This window comes from Telmatherina bonti (assembly GCF_933228915.1).
Source record: "Telmatherina bonti genome assembly, chromosome: 13".
Lineage (NCBI taxonomy): Eukaryota > Metazoa > Chordata > Actinopteri > Atheriniformes > Telmatherinidae > Telmatherina > Telmatherina bonti.
The window spans coordinates 29777491-29797516 of record NC_136611.1 but is presented as its reverse complement, the minus strand read 5'-3'; the positions used below and the strand labels follow the sequence as shown (position 1 = coordinate 29797516).

The 20026-nt window shown below is 39.2% G+C and overlaps 1 protein-coding gene across 2 annotated transcripts; it reads left to right on the top strand.

Annotated features, from left to right (window-relative positions):
• Positions 1-1779: 1779 nt before the first annotated feature.
• Positions 1780-18729, top strand: golga3 (golgin A3). 2 transcript variants are annotated; one of them, XM_079250699.1, is made up of 24 exons: positions 1780-1829; positions 2802-3070; positions 4347-4502; positions 5340-5452; positions 5543-6267; positions 6438-6546; positions 6747-7053; positions 7139-7341; positions 7426-7563; positions 7728-7889; positions 7978-8346; positions 8557-8634; positions 9772-10035; positions 10140-10234; positions 10557-10773; positions 13526-13669; positions 13854-14051; positions 14178-14294; positions 14591-14730; positions 14841-14973; positions 15095-15217; positions 15857-16021; positions 16114-16280; positions 16396-18729. In XM_079250699.1, the coding sequence occupies exons 2-24, from the start codon at positions 2920-2922 to the stop codon at positions 16583-16585; spliced, it is 4464 nt and encodes a 1487-aa protein (XP_079106825.1). In that variant the 5' UTR covers positions 1780-1829; positions 2802-2919; the 3' UTR covers positions 16586-18729. The 2 variants fall into 2 exon arrangements, with proteins under 2 accessions (XP_079106825.1, XP_079106824.1); XM_079250698.1 differs by having other exon boundaries at positions 4347-4628.
• Positions 18730-20026: the final 1297 nt, after the last annotated feature.

Here is a 20026-nt window from a genome sequence, read left to right as displayed (position 1 = left end):
TCAACAAAGCACACGACTGGTTATTATTGTAGTTCAACTACCCACTCAATACCCAATTAATTCAGATATATTTTAAATGTTATTTTTAATGTTAATTTAGAGGGACTTCAATGCCATATTGCATTCAAATATGTCTTGGTACTAGACTCACTGTAGGTTCAGATGACCCAAATAGTTCCACTGTTTTGATATTATTGGTCTTGGTGTAATTATTGATACCATTGCACAACAACTGTCTGCAATTGTGGTCTGAATGTACTGACCCATTCCATCTAATAGTGTTCAGTGTCCTATTAGCGTACATTCTAATATAGTAAAAGTAATACATAAAAGTAATAACAGCACCTATCATTATGTGGTAGAGGTATTATGTAAATCATTGTCTGACTGGTGAGGTGGGATACTTGTTCTGAACTGGTATCTGCATATACGTTATTCTTATTTTACATAGAAAAAAAACCCTGCTGCATCAATATGTTCATGTCTATTTAAATGCATAAAGTACTTCTTTTCAAACACGAGAAGTGCCAACAGTTTTACATATTTACATATATTTAAAATCTGGAAAGCAAGAATGAGTGCCTAATTAAAATACCACAAGTCCTCAGGTTACATTTAGCATTGGATGAGGACTTAGTATTTGCTCTTTAGGATTAAAACAAAGATTTATTTGAGCAGTACATATAACAGCTGCAATAAAAACATTATGTATCAGATTTTTACAGTGTGAAAAAGTGAAGAGTAAACAACAGCTCAGGTAATGTGGGATAGTGTTAAATTGACTGCAAATGTAGCTTGATAAAATTCTCCATGTGTAATCCTGTTTAATCTTATTACATAAAGAAGCAACATGACATAATGATATGTATGAATGCACTTAATGCATTATACGCAATATGTAAGACTAACAAACAGACATGTATGTTATGGCAAGGCACATCCTTATAGCAGAGGCGCTATATGGGGGAGGGGAGTTAGGATGATTCTAAGGGCCCCATGACTTGATAGGGGCCCAAAGAGATGTACAAACTGTATAAGAAAATCATTAAACCTTCATTAAAAATAATAAATACTTTTTCAAAGGTTCTAATAAATTATAGCAGTAATATAAACTGATAAACCATTTATATTAAAATAACCTAGTTAGTTGTATGCATGTGATTTAAGCCTTTATAAGGCACTCAATAAAATACCTTCATGTTAGACATTTGAACCTGAAATTGTCCTGGTACATACCAAGACCTCCATTCTGTTGTTACATTAACAAAAAAAAAAGTTTCATGCTGAATATGAAAGGAAACAAAGTGATCAAAATTGTCACTTGCCCCATAAATGGTTAAACACAGCCCTAGATTTTTATTATTACCGTGAAAGGCTATTCTTTTTATCAGCTTGTAGAAATTGAAGCAAAAACAAAAATCTAAAATTTGTGATCAAGTGGTGGGATCTATGCCATTGTCTTTCTTAGGGCCCAAAATTCCTGGTGGCGCCCTTGCCTTATAAGTGTATACCACAAGATATACTACCAGTAATATTTTACTACATACACCAGCAACATTGTCCGTTCCATAATATGGTTCGTGTGATGGCCTTACATTACATGTATTGTGGGCCTTTCATTAGTAACTGTACAATTGTTTAATCATTGTTATTTGGTACTGAAACTGTAACTTTATAGCTACAGTGAAAAGCCCTGCTGTTCTCTTCCAAGTTTTTAATCTCCTTTCTTTTCATACTCAACGTTGTTGGTGGACTTCTGTTTCTGGTCGGACAGATAAAGGGACGGACACTAAACAGCCACGTAGTAAAAGCGAAGCTCGCAAAAAAGGGTGAGTATTTATTGTCTACGTAATATTTAGCGTTGTTGTCAGTTCATAATTGGCACACTAGAGGTTTAACGCAAATATGCGACAGTGCGTAAATTGTTTAATTGCTTATTGTTTTCCCCAAATTGCGCCTCCAATGGCGCTGACGAACCTAGCGAAAGAGTTAGCATTATTAGCTTCCTTTGGAAAACACACCTAGCTGCTACGTTAGCATCGCTCTCTGGTATTAGCCACACATCTAGTCTTTCACCTGTCATTGATTTGTGTAAGTGAAGCAAACAAGCTTACAAATAAAGTTGGAAAGATTTTATTTTGTGTAATGTTGTGTATATTTTTCGTATTGACAAAGGTGCACTCCTGCAGGATCCGTGCTTAAAAAAGGGAGAGAGACGGGAAATAAATTAGCCACTGAACAGCTTTGTAAATAGAAACGTTTAGACAGTGTCAGAGGTTATCATTATTAGTTAATTTAAAGATAGCATATAATAATACTGTCCCACCACACACAATTAGTACTACTGTCACAGTGTGTGGGTCTGCGACGTGCGACTTAAACTAGTTAGAAAATGGTAAATCAAGTCAGTCTTGACCGCCATTATATTCAAATATGTGACTTTACATTAACAATTGGGAGTGTGTCTTCCTCATTCGGTCAGTATGAGGATACCAACAGTATCAGATAGCTATGGAGCCGTGAAACTCTTATTTTGATCCTGCTATGATTGTTACGAATTTGTCTGAACGACCTTAAAAAATAAAAACTTGATGTGATTCTAATTTCTTGCAATTTAAGGTATATGTAACGCGGCACAATCGACTTAGCTTACGAGCAAGCTGGTTAGCCCTTAACTCCAGCTTATGTTTAAAGCAGGCTGTGTTGTTACATAACTTTGTCAGTGTCTGCCACAGAGCAGAAGCGATGAACTACGCGATCTTCTGGGATGCGCATTGATTTTTATTCATTTCTCTTCTCAGTGTGCTGAAGTGCCCCTGGGTGCTGACATGATCCCAAGTAGTCTCCCTCCCCAGAAGATGATTTTATAGGACTTTCAATCTAAAAGAGACAGCACTGGGACTGTTACCTTTTCTCGGAATGGAAATGGATACTGGCCAAACAGAGAGAGCACAGATGGAGGCTGATGTTAACCAAGATGTCAAATCCAAAGAGACTGAAAACCCTGCATGTGAAACGCGGTTGAAACAAGGGCTGGAGAATACACAAAACACAAAGGAAATTCACAATGGTGAGTGCTTATCCTATACTATATACTATACTACAATACTGTTTTAAAAGAAGATTTGTCTTTAAAACTATATTCCTTCTAAAGTTGTGTGCTGATATGACGGCTCCACCCCTGAGCTGAAAAAACAATGGGCCAGTTGTTAATAGATGGAGTTGTAATTGAAGAAGAACCTGCATCTGAAGAGAAATGTATCTCGTGTGGCTATCATACAATGCTATCATACAATCCTATAAAGCTGCTACCGTGCTCTTTGATCTGCAGTCTTGTCCTTTTATAATATTAGTTGTACCTATTTTTTCTAAAACTTGTATTCTGCCATGCCTGACCTGTTTTAGTGGTTATTGCTGTTTGTTGTTACATTTTCCACGGCTCTTTGAACCTGCTTTGAACTTGCATGTTTAGCTCATCAGTGGAGCAGCTGTGTTCATGTTATACAGTAGGCAAGCCTTTGGTGGGAAAAAATCTAAATGCAAGTGCAAATATATTTCTAGATTTTCAGCTTGGAATTCATAACAAAGACAAAAAAAGTCAATCATTTAAAATGCAAAACAACTTTGAATGTTTTAACATTCCTTTGTATTTCACATGACCTCTTGGATGACTTGGATTCTTGGTATATATGATGTCATAAGTTAGATATTAAGATTATACAACAGAAAGCATTTAAAATAACATTTCTAATTAGTTGTTAAAATTCTATTAATTGTAACTTTTTTTCTTTTTATAAAGAAAAGTTTACTACAAAATGAATTTTCCTCTGGGATTAATAAAGTATTTTTTGTTTATTTTCATTTAATCTCATTTACTTGACTGCTCTGTCAGTTCTTTGTAGGTTTTGTAAGTTTTTCATTGATAGATTAGTAATATGAGCAGAAACTTACAGAAATCCTATGAAGATTTTCTATTTAATTTTGATGGACCATATACGACAGATTTGTGAGTCACATTTGCCTGTTACACCCTGACCGCTTAAATTAGTGAAAAAGGCATATAAAAAAAGTAATTCTAAGTGTGCAAACATACTCCAACTTATGCAGAATAATTACTACAGTATTTATTTAACAAGACGCTGGCAATGGTCTAAATTTGACAAAGTAAATAGCAAGAGTTTACAAGAATATATGCAGTTTCTTTTAGCTTTTTCACTGAAGACATTGTTGCTTGACTCAGTGGTTTAGCTGGTATGTTAAGAGAATCACATTCATGGTGGCTTGTTCGCAGGGTGTTGCATCTAATTTTCAAATTCATAAGCCCTTTCTTCTCCCTTGTCTTTCAGGCCCTGTCACTTCAGATGTGATTCCAAATGGAAATGGAGTAGTAGCTGGCCACGATGCTGCAGGGGACACCCTTATAAATGGGCCCCTGCCTCCAACAGCTCCTCCTCAGAACACCAGCTCCCCTGTCAACTCGCAGACCCAAGAGGCTTCCCAAGGTGTGGCTGCTTATCCACCCATGATGCTAGAGGAGACTGAGGGAGCTAGTGCTGAGGTCACGGTTCACAGGGGTGATGCTTTGCAGTCGCTCAGGCTCAGTATGCCTATGCAGGAGACTGAACTGTGTAAGCATAAAATTATGTGGAGTGAATGCCCCCTCGTTAACAACCTGTTTTCTGACTTCATTTTGGTGTTGAATGTGAGCATCTTTTGGTAATTTCTATGTCTTTTTATTACCTGAACAGAAGGACTCAGAGGGAATTTCTTTTAACTGTTTCAACTGTCTTTCTAAAACTCTTAATTACAGTTAATTCATTATTTTATATTTGGTTGTTTTATATTTGGTGTGGGTGTTTGATTTGGAACACTGTGTGAGCTGATGACTGTGTTTTGGAACTAATCCCTGTGTTTATCTTTGGGTGGTGTTTTGTGTGTAGGCACAGTTGCATCGTTATGAAATGCATTATTTTTAATCAGTGATTTACTTTGACTTCCCATTTGTACTATTCCCACAGATAATGTGTATTACCAAAGGATCATAACTAAGTAAATCTTCTTAACACTTTTACAGAACTCTTGATTATTCCATAAAAAATTTATAATTCCAACTTTATTAACTTGTTTATATTTAGGCGCCAAGTAACTTTGTTCCATATTGTAGACAATAAAATTGCTCATGCATGCACATCGAATCAAAACATTATCACTTGACTCAGCAACAAGATATGGCACTTCCTGTCAATAAATTTGATATGTGAATACAGTCCTGTAGTATATTTGGGCTGTATTTGTTGGTGGGAGCCAGTGTTAAGTCTGGCCTGACGTTTTTTCTTTAGCCAACCACAAGCCATCGCTGGAAATGGAGAATGAGGAAAAGATTCGTTTGGAGGCTCGCCAGCGTCTGGAGGAGCAGCTCAAACAGTACAGAGTTCAGAGACATAAGGAAAGGGTAAGTTACTACAGCTGCAATAAGGTTATGAGGGACTTGTTGTTGTTTTTTACATAATATCTTCGATTATTCTTTTCTTTTCTCCCCAAGTCTCACCGCACCAATGCCAAAAACAGACCATTCAGCACTCTAGATCCAGAACTCATGTTGCATCCCGAGGCCCTACCCCGGGCTAACACAGTTGCTATGACCAAGGAGTATTCTTTCTTGAGGACCAGCGTTCCACGTGGCCCAAAGCTCGGTAGCTTGGGAATTCCCCCTGCCAAGGAGCGAAAGTCCAGGTCACCTCGTCCAAGTAAGATCCACTCTCTGGCTGACTTAAAATCTCCTGAGAGTGATGGTGCAAGTGGGGGAGGAGGAGGCGGCATAAGCATGGCAGATAACACTGGTGGCTCCCTCCAGTCCTCCATCAGCACTGTGTCCACACTATCCGAGGTCAGTGTGGTGTCAGAGTGTAGCACTTGTGAGACGGAGACACAGCCCAGTGTTTCACTCCAAGTCGGTGACAATATATCAGAAATGGATGGCAGTGAATCGGGAGCAAGGCCAGGGAATGATGGCAATGACAGTGACAGCTCCTCTTACAGCAGTGTGTCCACCAGGGGAACCTTTGGCATGCTCTCTGCTGCAGTGGAGCGGCAACGGGGACCGTACACTGTGGAGGGGAAGGAAATTTCCCCTGAGGCCATGGGTCAGTTCCCCTCTCTTCAGGAGGTGCTGCAGGCAGCCAGTGAGGAGCAGCACCTGCTGGAAATGGAGCAGGACAGAGAAGGAACAGCAGAGCCTCGCAGCCGCAGAGATAGTTTCTCCAGCAGGTTTTTTTTTTTTTTTTTTTTTTTTTTTTTTTTGTTCCTCCTTTTAGATACAGAATTTAAATGCTGATGTTAATCTATAAACTTTTAACCTGATGGTGTATTTGATAACTAGATGCATTTTCTTTTTTGAATGTTTAGGTTTGTTCACTTGCTTTAATGTTTGTTTTTAGCGTTTCCCTGGAGAGTTCTGTGATGGGTCATGATGACATGCTCCAGGTGCTGAAAGAGAAAATGAGACTTGAGGGTCAGCTGGAATCGTTGTCTTCTGAGGCCAGTCAGGTAATAATTTCTTTCTTTTTTTGGTCCCTTTGCACATAAGCACCTAATGCATCTACAGTTGTGGCAAAAATTGCATCAGTACCTTAAAACATCATCAAAACAGCTCCATCACAGTTTAGCTTGACTTTTAATGGCTAAATATCTAAACCATTTAAAGTAAAGGTAATTACATTTATATAAAAACATGGCATGTCCTCTAGGCTCTCAAGGAGAAGACAGAGCTTCAGGCCCAGCTTGCTACAATGAATGCTCAGCTACAGGCTAAAAAGGAGGAAGCTCAAGCCAGCCAGGAGAAGCAGGGTGCCCTCACTACGGAGGTTGGCACACTGCGGCAGAACTGCAGCCAGCTAGAGAAGGCCATGGTGGAGCTCCAGGGCAGTCTGGAGAGCAAAAATGCCAGCCTGACATCTCTCAGTAATGACCTGAAGGTTTCTGAAGACCAATACAACAGGTTGATGGTGAAGGTTGAAGAGTTGCAAAACAATGTAAATTTAAGGGACAATACAGGTGAGTGATAGACTGAAAGTCACCTCTGACCATTTGTTTTTTTTCTTTCTTTTAAGTTGTACAATTTGATCCTTCTCTTTTGCAGTTCAAGATTTGCGGCAACAGATGGGTGGCCTCCAGAGTCAGCTTCAGCAGGTGCAGCTGGAGCGCAGCACTCTCCAGAGCCGGCTTAAGACTTCCCAAGCTGAGATCGACTCACTCCAGCAGGTCAGGCAGTGGTACCAGCAGCAGCTAGCGCTGGCCCAGGAGGCAAGAGTACGACTGCAGAGTGAAATGGCCAACATGCAGGTAAGGTTGATGCTTATGCAGTTGGCTTTGTGATGACTTGGCATAAAACATGCAAACAACTGTCTAATTCTGTTTCTATCTAAGGCTGGACAGATGACTCAGATCGGTGTTGTGGAACATCTGAAACTGGAAAATGTGACACTTTCTCATCAACTCACAGAGACCCAACACCGCTCCATTAAAGAAAAGGAACGTATTGCTGTACAGCTGCAAAGCATTGAGGTATATCCTGTCAACATCCTTTTACACTCAACTGGTTTAGATGTAAATGCAAATGAATCCTTTTATCTTGACTGTCAGGTCTGTAACATGTGTCTGTCAAAGTTTGTGTGAACAAGTCTCTGTTTTTAAACTTTATTTTTATATCCTTGTAATGTCTGACACAGGCTGACATCTTAACCCAAGAGGCTGCTTATAAGCAGATCCAGGATGCAAAGACTATGGTGGAAGATGACCTTCAGCACAAACTGGAGGAGTTTGAAGAGGAGCGAGATCGACTAATAAAACTAGCCAACACAGCTAGCACCCTGGAGAGGGAACTCGAGCAGGTGCTCTTCTAAGAAAACAGTACCTTGTTCTCCATCTGATATTGGCTCTGCTTTGCTCTAAACCGTATTTGAACTGTGTTTCCTTTAGGTGAAGTTCACCCTTTCCCAAAAGGATGTGCAGCTGCAGTCACTTCAGAAAGAACATCTGGAGCTGATGCGGCAGCTAACAACCACTCAGGAGAGTCTTCACACCAAAGAACAGTCCATAAACCAGTTGGAGGCTCGCTACCTGGAGCTGGAGGCCCAGTTAGCAGAACTGCAGACAGAGAACAGTGCCAAGGATGACAACATCCAGTACCTCCAGAACGAGAAGATTGTCCTGGAAGTTGCACTTCAGGCGGCCCGAGCTGATAAGAGCCAACTTGACGAGGGTGCTGAGCGGCTGGGAGAAGACGTTTTAGTGGCCTCAGACTTATTGGATCAGCTCAGACAAGAAGTTCAAATCAAAGCCAATCAGGTAGGAGACAGCTCAAAAGATGACATAACCAAAGGGGTTATTGAGACTCAGCCTTGAGGATATATTGTTTACCAAAAGGGAATGTTCAAACATGTTCATCTTTATAGTAAAGGTATTTACATATTGAGATTAAATTCAAGACATTTTTTTTAATGTTTTGGGATGTTATTAAATTGTTTTGCAAACTGAAATTGTTTTGTTACATCACAGGTTGAAGCTCTACAGCAAGAAAACAACTCCCTGAAGAAACAAGCTCAGAAGTTAAAGGAACAGTTTCAGCAACAAAAAGTAAGATCTCCACCTTGCTCCTACTTGAATGTGTCTCCCTCCCTTTGTATAAAGTTAGTCAAAAGCCGGGAGAAGATGAGACTGCATGTACATATAGAGGCGCTTGTCATAAATCCTCCAACTGGCCCACTGATGATTGCGTTGTGGGAGGATGCATTGTAGAGCCAGCAAGCAGTCAGATTCTCTGAAGAATGCCCAAAGTCCTAGATGACATGCCTCAGCGGATTGAGCAGTCATTGCTTTATTGCACTGACAGGCTGTCATAGAGAAGGAGGAGTCAATTGACAGAATGACAGGAATTTTCTCTGTACAGTATCACTATAAAGGCTCGAGTCTTTGTAGACTCTTCATTTTCATTTCGGTCCATCAGATTCTTTATAAATTGCTTTGAGTAAACTCTGCAATGTAAACTATGAGGAAACTTTTAAGAAATCTGAAAATGTCACCATATTTCACAAACATTTTTCTCATAGCAGAATGTGATCAAAACCACTCCAACGAAACTAAAATCTGTGAAAGATTCAGACAATTAAACAAGACTGAATAACGACCAAGCATGTGCATGTTCCTGGAAAGCAAGTATGATGAGGTAATGCAGCTGACAATTTCCAGGTTAAAACAAAACAGAGCAGTGTTTTTAATTTTAGTCCTTTTTGACGATTTTGTCTTTTCTTTTTTTTTTTTTCTCTTTTTTTTTTTTAAAATACGTGATACATGACATGACAGATCATTTCTTTATTCGCTTTACCAAACTTATATACACTAACATTTTATTTTTATCATTTCTGGGTGGAAAAATGAAAATCTATTTCTTAGTTTCTCCTTTTTCTTTCCTTTAATAATGAGTATTCCAGTTGCTACAACAAGGCTGTTTAATAGGAAACTCTTTAAAAAGCAAAACTAGATTATAGGGGTTTTTTGTCTTGGCTTTTGTGTTGTATATTTTTTAAGTTTGGCCTTTAAATCCTGTTGCAGCCCTCTTTTTTTCAGCATCCTGCTAATAAGCTGTTAAAGCTTTTTGCAAGGCAAACATCAGCAAGACAGCTCAGATTCTTTGGCTGGAGAAATGTTTGTTAGGAGTTTGCCATTTTTTGTATCTTTGTTTTCATCAGGCTCACAATGTCTTTGGCTTTACAGGTGATGGTGGAAGCATACCGCCGGGATGCCAGCTCCAAGGACCAGTTAATCAGTGAGCTCAAATCCACTAAAAAGCGTCTGTTGGTGGAGGTGAAAGACCTGAAGCTGGAGCTTCTGGGAGTCCAGGGCGAGAAGCAGAAGGCAGAGCTCGAACAAGCTCGGTTGCAAAAAGAAGTGGCAAGAGTCCAGGAGCAAATGAGTAACATGGAAGCCCATTTGCAAGCCATTCAGACAGAAAGGGATCAGCTAGAAACCCAGATTCAGGTACTGAAATATGTTTGATATTTATTGTTGTAGCAAGTATTTTCCAAAGCCGTCAGGAATTATTTTGTTGCTAAGAGAAATGTATGGTTTTCCTCCCAACCAAGTCTCTGCAGTTCGATCAGAACCAGCTGGCAGCCGTGACTCAAGAGAATGCGGGCTTGAGAAAGCAGGTGGAGCAAATGGAGGGAGAAGCCAAGAAGTGAGTCATGTGCTGCTTTGAGATTTCAGGAACTTAAATGAGGAGTCAATAATGACTTGAAATATGATGTGCATCTTTGTTGTTAGCCTTTATTTATATACAATTACAGTATAATTTTTCTACAAATTTCCTCCTGAAATATGCATGACAATATGTGACTGCCTGTTTATCAAGTTTGTGTCCTATTTGTATCTGCAAATGCACAGTCTGACTACATTGTGTGCTCCTCATACATATGATCAGCTGTCAGAAACGCCATATTTCACTGGACTGTTTTTCTTTCTCTTTCTTTTTTTTTTTTTAAAAATGTGCATCAAAATAGAGCCATCTCAGAGCAGAAGGTGCGAATGAAAAGGCTGGGAACAGATTTAACCAGTGCCCAGAAGGAGATGAAAGCTAAACACAAGGCCTACGAAAATGCTGTGGGTATCTTGAGCAGGAGGCTCCAAGAGGCTCTGACAGACAAGGAGACAGCAGAAACGGAGTTGGTCAAACTCAAGGCCCAGGTATCAGATGGAGGAAACAGTCAAGTCTTACAGGTAATGCACAAACCTGCTGGACCCTGACTATTTCTAGGAATACCATGTAACTTATGGCCAATAGGGTGTTAACCCTGTTACTTCCAAGATTAAACAGTCACTATTATTAAATTATAGTTTTGAGTATCAAATGGAGCAGTAACTTTGGCAGAACTCAATAAATGTCAATAATTTATTGTTGTGAAAACATCAGCATTAGCTCTTAGCTTATGGGACATTACTGTCGTACTGCTTCTTACTGAACCGCGTATGAAAACTATAAAACTAAGCCAGGCCAGTTGCTACCATAATTTTTTTCAGATGTAAGCCACTGTTTTGAATCCTGTGGCTTAAACAATGATGCTTCTAATGTATAGATTTTTGCTGGCAAACGAGTCATTTTTCACTTCATGCACACACCCTCATCATGGAAAACACTCAAAGAAATGCATTTTCACGCAGTCTTCAAGTTGAAGGCAGTCAATGTGGCTGTTAAAGAAGGAAATAGAGCTGCTGCACGCTTGGTGAAGGTGCTGCTTATATTCATGTGCACTCAATGGCCTGGAAATTAATGTATTTGTGTTGTAACTTCTTTGATATTTACATAAATTATAGGAAATGAATTTATGGCATGCAAACCAGCCCAACTTGTGCAAAGTGTTTAGGTAGTCAGATTAGCTTTATGTGGAATAATTGCTGGCTGAAAGATGTAAAAAAAAGTACATAATAATTTTGTACATTTGCACAACAGGCAACGAGCTAACTTGCCAGTGTAATAATATTGAGGCAAATGGAGTGAGCTTTGCATCCACGTTGTTCTTTCATCAGACACCAACAAGCGAATTCAACTCGTGTCTTTGCTCTGGAGTGACCCCTTTCGCGCTTTCTCTTTCTGGCCTCTTCAGACACCATTGTCACTTCCTTACTTTGTTCAGCCATCAGAAATTTAAGTTAGAAGAGGAGGAAAAAGTAGCATAAAGCAGAACCCTCTGTGTTTTATGGAGCAGGAGCCAGAAAGCAAAGCACCTCAGGTCACATGATCCCATGAGAGACGGACACTCTTCTAAAGTTGTGGCTGTTCCCAACATATTTACCTATACAGTGTTCATACCATTTTCTAGGGGTGTCCGAATGTCCAGAGAGAAAAAAATGTGCCCATAAAATTACCTGAAAAGCATCTTAAAAAGTAGTTAACGTTGATAGTCACGGATCAACATAGACCACAGTGCAGGAGCCCTAAACGGTGCACAAAGGAGGTTGGCAAATTAATTTACTAAAAGTTAAAAACATTGAATGTACAACAAAGGATAAAATACAATCTAAGAAAACGCTTTCATACAAGAGTTTGGACCAGATTTGGAATGACATGTTGATGGCATCATGGTTGTTATGGTGACCGCTGGTAGCCACCTGATCTGCAACAAGGAAGAAACTAGAAAACAGATAAATAAATGGATAATAAATGGACTATGTAGTGTGCTATATTGTGCAGCCCCATGTAGCAAATGAGGGGTTAGCAGGGTTCTCCAGCTCTGGTCCTTGTCAGCGACCATCCTGCAGGTTTTAATGTTTCCCTGGCACAACACGCTTTATTCAAATGAAAAGGTTCTCCAACAACTTGTTGTCATCTTCTGCACCTACCTGTTAATAGGCCGTTGATTTGGATCAAATCAAACTTTATTTCTATAGCACTTTTTGTGCTTAAAAAAAAACAATACAAAGTGCTTCACATACTAAAACAATTTACATAAAATACACAAAACATACATCCACAGTCTCCTTACACCCACCCACAACCACCCTCTCCCTTGCCCTATTAGCCCCTATAACGGTTAAAAGAAGACGAATGGCCAGGTACATGTGCACCATAAGGAAACGATATCCTCAGGGTGCATCTACACAAAGGGCTACCCCCACCCACGACCACCCAGGCTATCACCGTGGGAGCCACCCGAGTCCGGGCAGACAGGACCCACGACACAACTGTAAGGCTGCAGCGCTGGATCCCGACCCACCAGACAGGGACAGCCCCCACAGCAACACCCAGGCAGTCAGAGGAGGGGCAGCCCTCAGTGGAGAGGACCCCAATGAGGAAAGAGCTGGAATGATAACTAAAAGTAAAATCCATCCAAAAATAATAAAATTGCAGCCCTGAGGCTCTCAGGCAGCCTGTTCCATAGGCGAGGCCCGTAATACTGAAATGTGGCCTCGCATTTCAGTATGCAAGGTCAGGTGTGTCACAGCAGAGAAACCTATGGGAGAAACACTAAAATTCACAAGGACCAGAGGTGGAGACCCCTGGGTTAGGGAATATTGTGGAAATTTGGACACAGCCAGTGTATAGTTTCTGAAGATGGCACCCACATGCGTTAAACACTGTATATTGACCCCTGAAATCATTATCATTTATTATTATCATTATGACTCACAAAGTCAAAAGTTACATGGTAGCCCTTTAAATTCACTGCTAAAATATAAAATTAAGCACAGAATCTTGCATGTTAAAACTGCATCAGTGTTGGAAAATTGTTATTCTCAAAGTAAACTCATTCACGTCTCTGGTGCCTCTCAAGGCTGCACTGCTTAGGTCTCTGATAAAAGGTAGTCTTTGACAAGCAAGTGCGTTTTGTTTTTATCAAAGCCTGTCTAACACAAAACAAGACATGATTGACTGTTCAAATGTTTCTTTTTCTTTGTTGTTAGCCAACTACAATTATTTGTGATTATTATCTGAAATCTATTGAAATACATAATAGTTTTGTTTGTCAAACAGGAGAAGATTGAGGCTTTACAGACTGAGCTGCAAGCTGTTACCAACAGCAAGACAATGCTAGAGAAGGAACTACAAGAAGTGATCACCCTCACCTCCACAGAGCTAGAGGAGTACCAGGAGAAGGTTCTGGAGCTTGAGGATGAGGTGAAAAGTGTGATCATTTTTTATCCGTTTTTGATTTCTTAACGTTATTGTAAGACGAAATGTTTGTTTTTAATTAAAAAATTATTACTGGAATTTTTTATATGCATATTTACAATACAGACATGTTTAAGTTGTATGGTATCATATCGAAAATACTGTGTTCACAACATGATTCCTTTTACAGCTTCAAGAGTCTCGCTGTTTCAAGAAACGGATCAGGAAGTTGGAAGATGCCAACAAGAAGTTGGCTCTTGAGCTGGAACATGAAAAAGGGAAACTGACTGGATTAGCACAATCCCACAATGCATTGCGGGAACATGCTAATATTTTGGAATCTGCCTTAGCTAAAAGGGAGGCAGATCTTGTTCAGCTCAACTTGCAGGTTAGTCTTAACTCCATCTTTTCATTGTTCATTAGCTCAGTGATGCTCCTTGTAGTTCCATCAGTACCTCAAAGTCAGAACTGTACCTTTAAATGAACATCTTTTTTTTTCCTTGTCTTTGCTTAGGTTCAAGCTGTTCTGAAGCGTAAAGAGGAGGAGGACCAGCAAATGAAGCAAATGGTGCAAACTTTACAGCTTGCTCTGGAGAAAGAGAAAACCAAAGTCAAGGACTTGAAAGAGCAGGTAGATGTTCTATGATGTACTAGATGATGTCTTTTCTTTGAAAATAAAATGGAAAGCAGTATTTCAGCTTATGAAATTTGCCACCAGTCATATTCCTCATTTGGACGCATTCATTTTGAGATCATTTGGTTTTCCTACAGCTAAGTAAGAACTCTCTTGACAGTTTTAAAGTTGGCGACTTAATTACAAAATGCATCCATTTTTTAGGATTTACTACTTCTCTTTCCCATCAGTCTTGGATCTGAAGAGCTGGACTATGGTATTTTCAGGGTGTAATGATTAAATTTGTCCTGTAGGTGGCAGCAGCAAAGGCAGAGGCAGCCCACAATAGAAGGCACTACAGGGCAGCCATGCTGGAACTGTCAGAGATCAAGAAAGACCTGCAGGCCAAAGAGGACCTTGTCAAAGCTCTTCAGAATGAAGCTCAGAAACTACAGTATGTGCATATGTTTAGACTGCAGCTAATTTGTTTTAAATCTAAAATTGTGCTGCAAGTGGCTGAAAATCTCACCTTCAATATATCAGTGAGTATCTTCTTCTCTGCAGGGCTCAGGATGATCAGCACACTCAGGATGTTTCCAGGTTCCAAGAGGAGCTTGCTGAGGCTAACGCTCAGCTTCAAATCCTCCAGAAACAACTCGATGAGGAGCTAGCTAAGCAGCCCCTCACCAACCAAGAGGTATAGGCTCTGAGTCATGATCTGGAATTCCTTTTTTTATTGTGTTTTTCAATAAATCCCTTTTTATGTAAATCTGATATCTCTAAATGGCGCTGACATATAATATTGACTGCTGTCTTAGGTTGAAGACCTGAAGTGGGAGGTGGAACAGAGGCAGAGGGAGATTGAGACTCAGAAGCAGCAGGTGGAGATGATGGAACAGTGCCACCACAGAGAGTTGGACAATTTACAAACAGCTCTGCAGGCAAGCATTCACCGTCCTCCAAAATATGAAACTGTGTGTGACGTTTAATTTACAACTTTTTGTGACATAGAGTTTTGTTTTTTTTTGCAATTCATCGCATTGCCTTTATAACGAGTAATTAGGAGAGCACTTTGGGGTTTTTTTCAGTAGGGGTGCGACGATATGCTTTTGTCCCGATTTGATTCCGATTTTTTTTTTTTTTTTGGAGGGCCGATTCGATTTAAATTTAAATTGCTGATTTTTGTAGATTAAAAACAAAAAAGTGTAAAAAAAAATGTTTCTTTTGCTCGTCATTTTTCCTAATTTCAGTGGGGGAAAAAACAACGCAGTAGCCAGACCATCATTCTGCTGCTATAATGCCCAAGAAGACAAGTAAAAAGATCAAATAAAAAACACAAAAAAAATTTTTTTTAAATTTTATAGTGCATTCATTTTATTTGGAAAAAAAAAATGTTTGTTTTTTTTTAATATAAATGTATTTATTTTTTTTAACAAAAAAATCTATTTTAAAATTGTGAAGGAAAAAAATCCTGATTTTTCGATTAGATTTTCCCACCCCTATTTTTCAGTGTCATTGAAGCCACCTTCCTGATTGTAAAGTGATTTATAACTGAAAGAAAAACAACCTGTCTGTTTCAGAACATCAAGGTGGAGCTGGAGTCTGTGCAGGAGGAGCTGACCAGCACCAGGAAGGACAAATTTATGCTGCAGGCAAAAGTGGGTGAGCTGAGAAACAGCATGAAGACAGTCCTGCTGCAAAACCAGCAACTCAAACAAGATCTCAAACAGAGTCGCCTTAGAAAGGTAATTCACCTGTGTTTGGTACCAAACATGTAAAAAAACTGTCTGCTCAAGATGAGTGGCTAAACCATTAACTTGTAATGATTCTGGAGCAGCAGCGCATGGAGTTGAAGAGTGAGGGGAACCCATCCAATCCAATGACGCCAGTTAAGATCCCAGACTGTCCAGTGCCTGCCTCTCTGCTGGATGAATTATTGAAGCCGTCAACGTCTGTCAACAAGGAACCTCTCAACAATCTGCACAACTGTTTGCGGCAGCTCAAGTAAGCCCATTGTCCTGACTGAATGAGTTAAACATCATCCCCACACCTAGATTAAACTTTTTAAAGGTACCTGAACTGATGTCATATTTATTTTTGTTTCGTTTCTTCCTGACAGGGAGGAGATGGACAGCCTCCAGAAACAGATGGAGGAACACACAGTAACAGTACATGAGTCAATGAGCTCATGGACAAACGCAGAGGAGGGACTGGCTCAACTGGAGCTTCAGAACAACAACCCCAGATCATCAACAGTGGTAAACAACATGGTGGAAAATGATAATGAAGCAGACCAGCAGCAATCATAACAATTCAAAGGTTTTCTCAGGCTAATAGAGGAAGAGTGGAGTTTTATCCACAAAGGCACTTTTAAACCCCTTATTCCCTTTCTCTTTTCTTCACAATTGCTGCCAACATTTGTCTTTTTTTTTTTTTTTTTTCCATCAGCACAAAGGTGCTTTTTGCAAAGTAATACTTTATATATCATAGCTTTATTATTTCCTCTTTTTATTTAGCAGTTGTTTATATTTTGTTTCTTTTGGGGTTTTTTGGTCACATTTATTTATTAAGATTTAGAGATGATGTTTTGTTTGGCAGCCTCCCCCCGAGGACCACCCTTTTTCAGATTTTTTTTCATAGATTCAAACATTGTGTAGATATGAAGGTTAATCTGTTGAGACAGTTTCTCCTAATAAGCAGTTTTACTTATTAAACTGTTGTAAATTCTCTTTCACATGTTAAACCAGTGGCATAGATGTTGCTTACTGGCTAACATAATTTGAAAAGTGTTTTCGATGACAAAAACTACAAGCTGTTCTTCCATTTATCGGTGCCTGTTTACTTGTGATGTCACTCATCTATGATTTTCACAACATGGTTCGACATTCACGCGTTTTTTGAGGAGTTTGTAATGAAACTGTTTCCCTCCTGAATTCCCTTGTGTTAAAATACAGTGTTTATTTTATCTGTAACCATATCACCCTGGGTTCTAAACTGTAAAAACATTTATCTCAGTTATGTTTGTCAAGCATGGACTGCAGTAATTTGTATGCAAAAAAAGCCTTAAGCAATCTTTGATATGCTATTTAAGGACTAACTTGGTTTGGATGAGTGTTTTTATTCTGCAAAGGGGGGTGTGTGCAAGATGTAATGTTATATTGTACTTGTGGGTAAATTATCTGAAGAACTGTTTGTTGTGAATTGCAGCACATCAGCTGATATTGCACACTAGATCGAAATCAAACTGACAGAGAAGGGCGTGATCAGAAACAAACAAAAAAAAAATACTACTTCTGATAACAGTGATAACAGTTGTTCACTTGTTCATTTTTTGTTACATTTGGTACTTATTGTATTTACCCCCCTCCCTCCCAAAGAACACAAAAAACCCTTCTGATGTTGGTGAACTGTTTCTGGGGTTATGGGATAAATAATTGTCTTCAGAGTTTAATATATACAATACATGTCCATTATTGTAAATTAATAAATTGTGAGTGCAAAAAAAAAAAAAAAGGAAATACAAGAGACTATTCCAACCCAATCTGATAATTCTGCTACAGTTGCACCACGATGTTAATGCAAAGTGGACATTGGATGATGCAGTGACAGTAGCTTTCTGCATGCAGCTGTGCTGAAGCTCCTGTCACACAGGAGAAAATCCTTTGTTTCTTTTCTTTACTTTTCAAAAGGATAATAAACATTAAAGTGTTTATGGGAGAATTACTTGCAAATGTATCAATATACTATGTTTAAAATGATTTTCCAATTTATCTATATACTTGCACCTTGTTGGATTTATTTTTATTTTTTCTGACAGATTGGAATAACCTAATTCCTGGTGGAACATTTGTGTTGGGAGACGTGATTGTATTAATCATAAAGTTGCACTATACATCTGCGGTTAGCTTGTGTTCGTTCAGTGTGTTTTTTTACGTGAACTAAAGTCAAGGCCGGATTATCCAATGGGGATTATGGGCATGGGCCCAGGGGCACACACCCATTGTGGGCCCTTGTGGGGCCTACATAGGGTATACACCAGCAGTTTGGACATGAAACAAAATGTATATAAAAGCTTGATAGTTACACCACGCTGTATAGGGCAGGGGTTTCAAACTCCAGTCCTCGAGGGCTAGTATCCAGCAGGTTTTTGTTGTCTTCCTGCTCCAACACACCTGACTGAAATCCATAAATATGTTGACAAGAAGCAGCTGGATCCATTTGATTTGAATCAGCTGTGTTGGTAGAAGGAAACAAAAACCTGCCGGATACCGGCTCTCTAGGAATGAAGTTTGACACCCCTGGTCTAGTGTATTGCAACTGGAACAACTGGCTGAGAGATGTTAGAAATGTTGTTTTACAGTGTATCACTCACAATTTTTACAATGTTATGGTGTGGAACGGGGCCCCTGGAACACTCTGGGCCCAGGGGCCTGTGCCCTGAGAAATGATCCAATTTCACCTGACTGGTCTAAAAAGCAGCTCTGTGTTCATCCAGGGCCCAGGTGAAAGATAATAAAATTCCTTTTTCTTGTGTTTATCTTTTTTCTATTAAAGGCCACGTTGACTTTATATTACTAATATGGGTTTTTCTTTTTTTTTTCTTTTTTTTATAAAAAACATTTTGGTTTGTGGTGTGCCTTGTGAGTTTTCAGTGAAAAAAATGTGCCTTGGCTCAAAAAAGGTTGAAAAACACTGCAATAGACATTGTGATTCTGTTCAGGCAGGGTGTAGGACGAACAGTGGGTCCTTGCTTTTAACGTTTTGAAACCGTCGCGGTGAGAAGACGCCTAGCAATAGTAGCCGGGCAGAGAGAGGAGGAGGTGGGCATGGTATAATTCAAGCTATTATATTTTCATATAGCAGTACACAATGTTTAAATTTTCCGTATGTTTATATCTATGTGTGTCAAAAATACACGACTTGTTATTTTGGTGTTCATTCAGATTGTGTGCTAATACCGCGGTTAGCTTATTGCCATGCTAAATGGCTAACGTCTGTTAGCAGGCTGGGAAAACATTTTCCTTGAATGAAACATGTAGCTTATGTACATTTATTTTTTCTTTCAACGGAAAACTACTTAAACAGGTAACTTACAAACATTTCCCTTGAATGCAACATGTAGCTTATGCACATTTATTTTTCTTTCATCCAATGGAAAACTACTTAAAACAGGTAACTTAAATTTTCTTCAACGTTTATGTAAGTCTCTGTAATGTCTCTACCATGTGTGTAAAGAACTTGGCCTGCATACGTTTTAAGTTTGTTCAGAACATTACATCAATCACTTCCTTTCACTTATTACAAATGTACGTTGGCCGTAAAAACCTATGAAAAAGTTTGCCATGGTTTTGCTTCTTTAGGTAGCCTTTTACCTTGGAGCATGATGCCATATTATCTCACAGAAAGTACATACCCATGGTGTAATTTGGTCTAAATTAGGTGGTCTAATAAAAAAAAAAATCGTTTTTTAAACTAGGGAGGCAGTAAAATCCCCCCGATTAAAAATCAATTGGCTCGAGTCATGAACACGCATGTACATGCCTTGTCATTTTTGGGTTTAGTCTTATGAAAATAGGCACGAATCGCCTCACATTGGCATAATTTGTGACATTTAATAATGTACCATCAAACATGAGGTATCTTTCGCACTTTTACATTTACATTGTGTTTTAATGACACTTAATTTGCTTTGCAATCTCAGCCTTTCACCTTCAAGTCGGCTAGTTGTGAGTTTTCCTACGGGTGTTGAA

Excerpts from the sequence above, each read along its gene's own strand:
- golga3 (XM_079250698.1), top strand. The coding sequence starts at position 2,920 with ATGGAAATGGATACTGGCCAAACAGAGAGAGCACAGATGGAGGCTGAT. Across the intron at positions 7,564-7,727 it reads TACAGCTGCAAAGCATTGAG|GCTGACATCTTAACCCAAGA; the intron begins GTATATCCTGTC and ends TGTCTGACACAG. Across the intron at positions 14,974-15,094 it reads AGCCCCTCACCAACCAAGAG|GTTGAAGACCTGAAGTGGGA; the intron begins GTATAGGCTCTG and ends CTGCTGTCTTAG.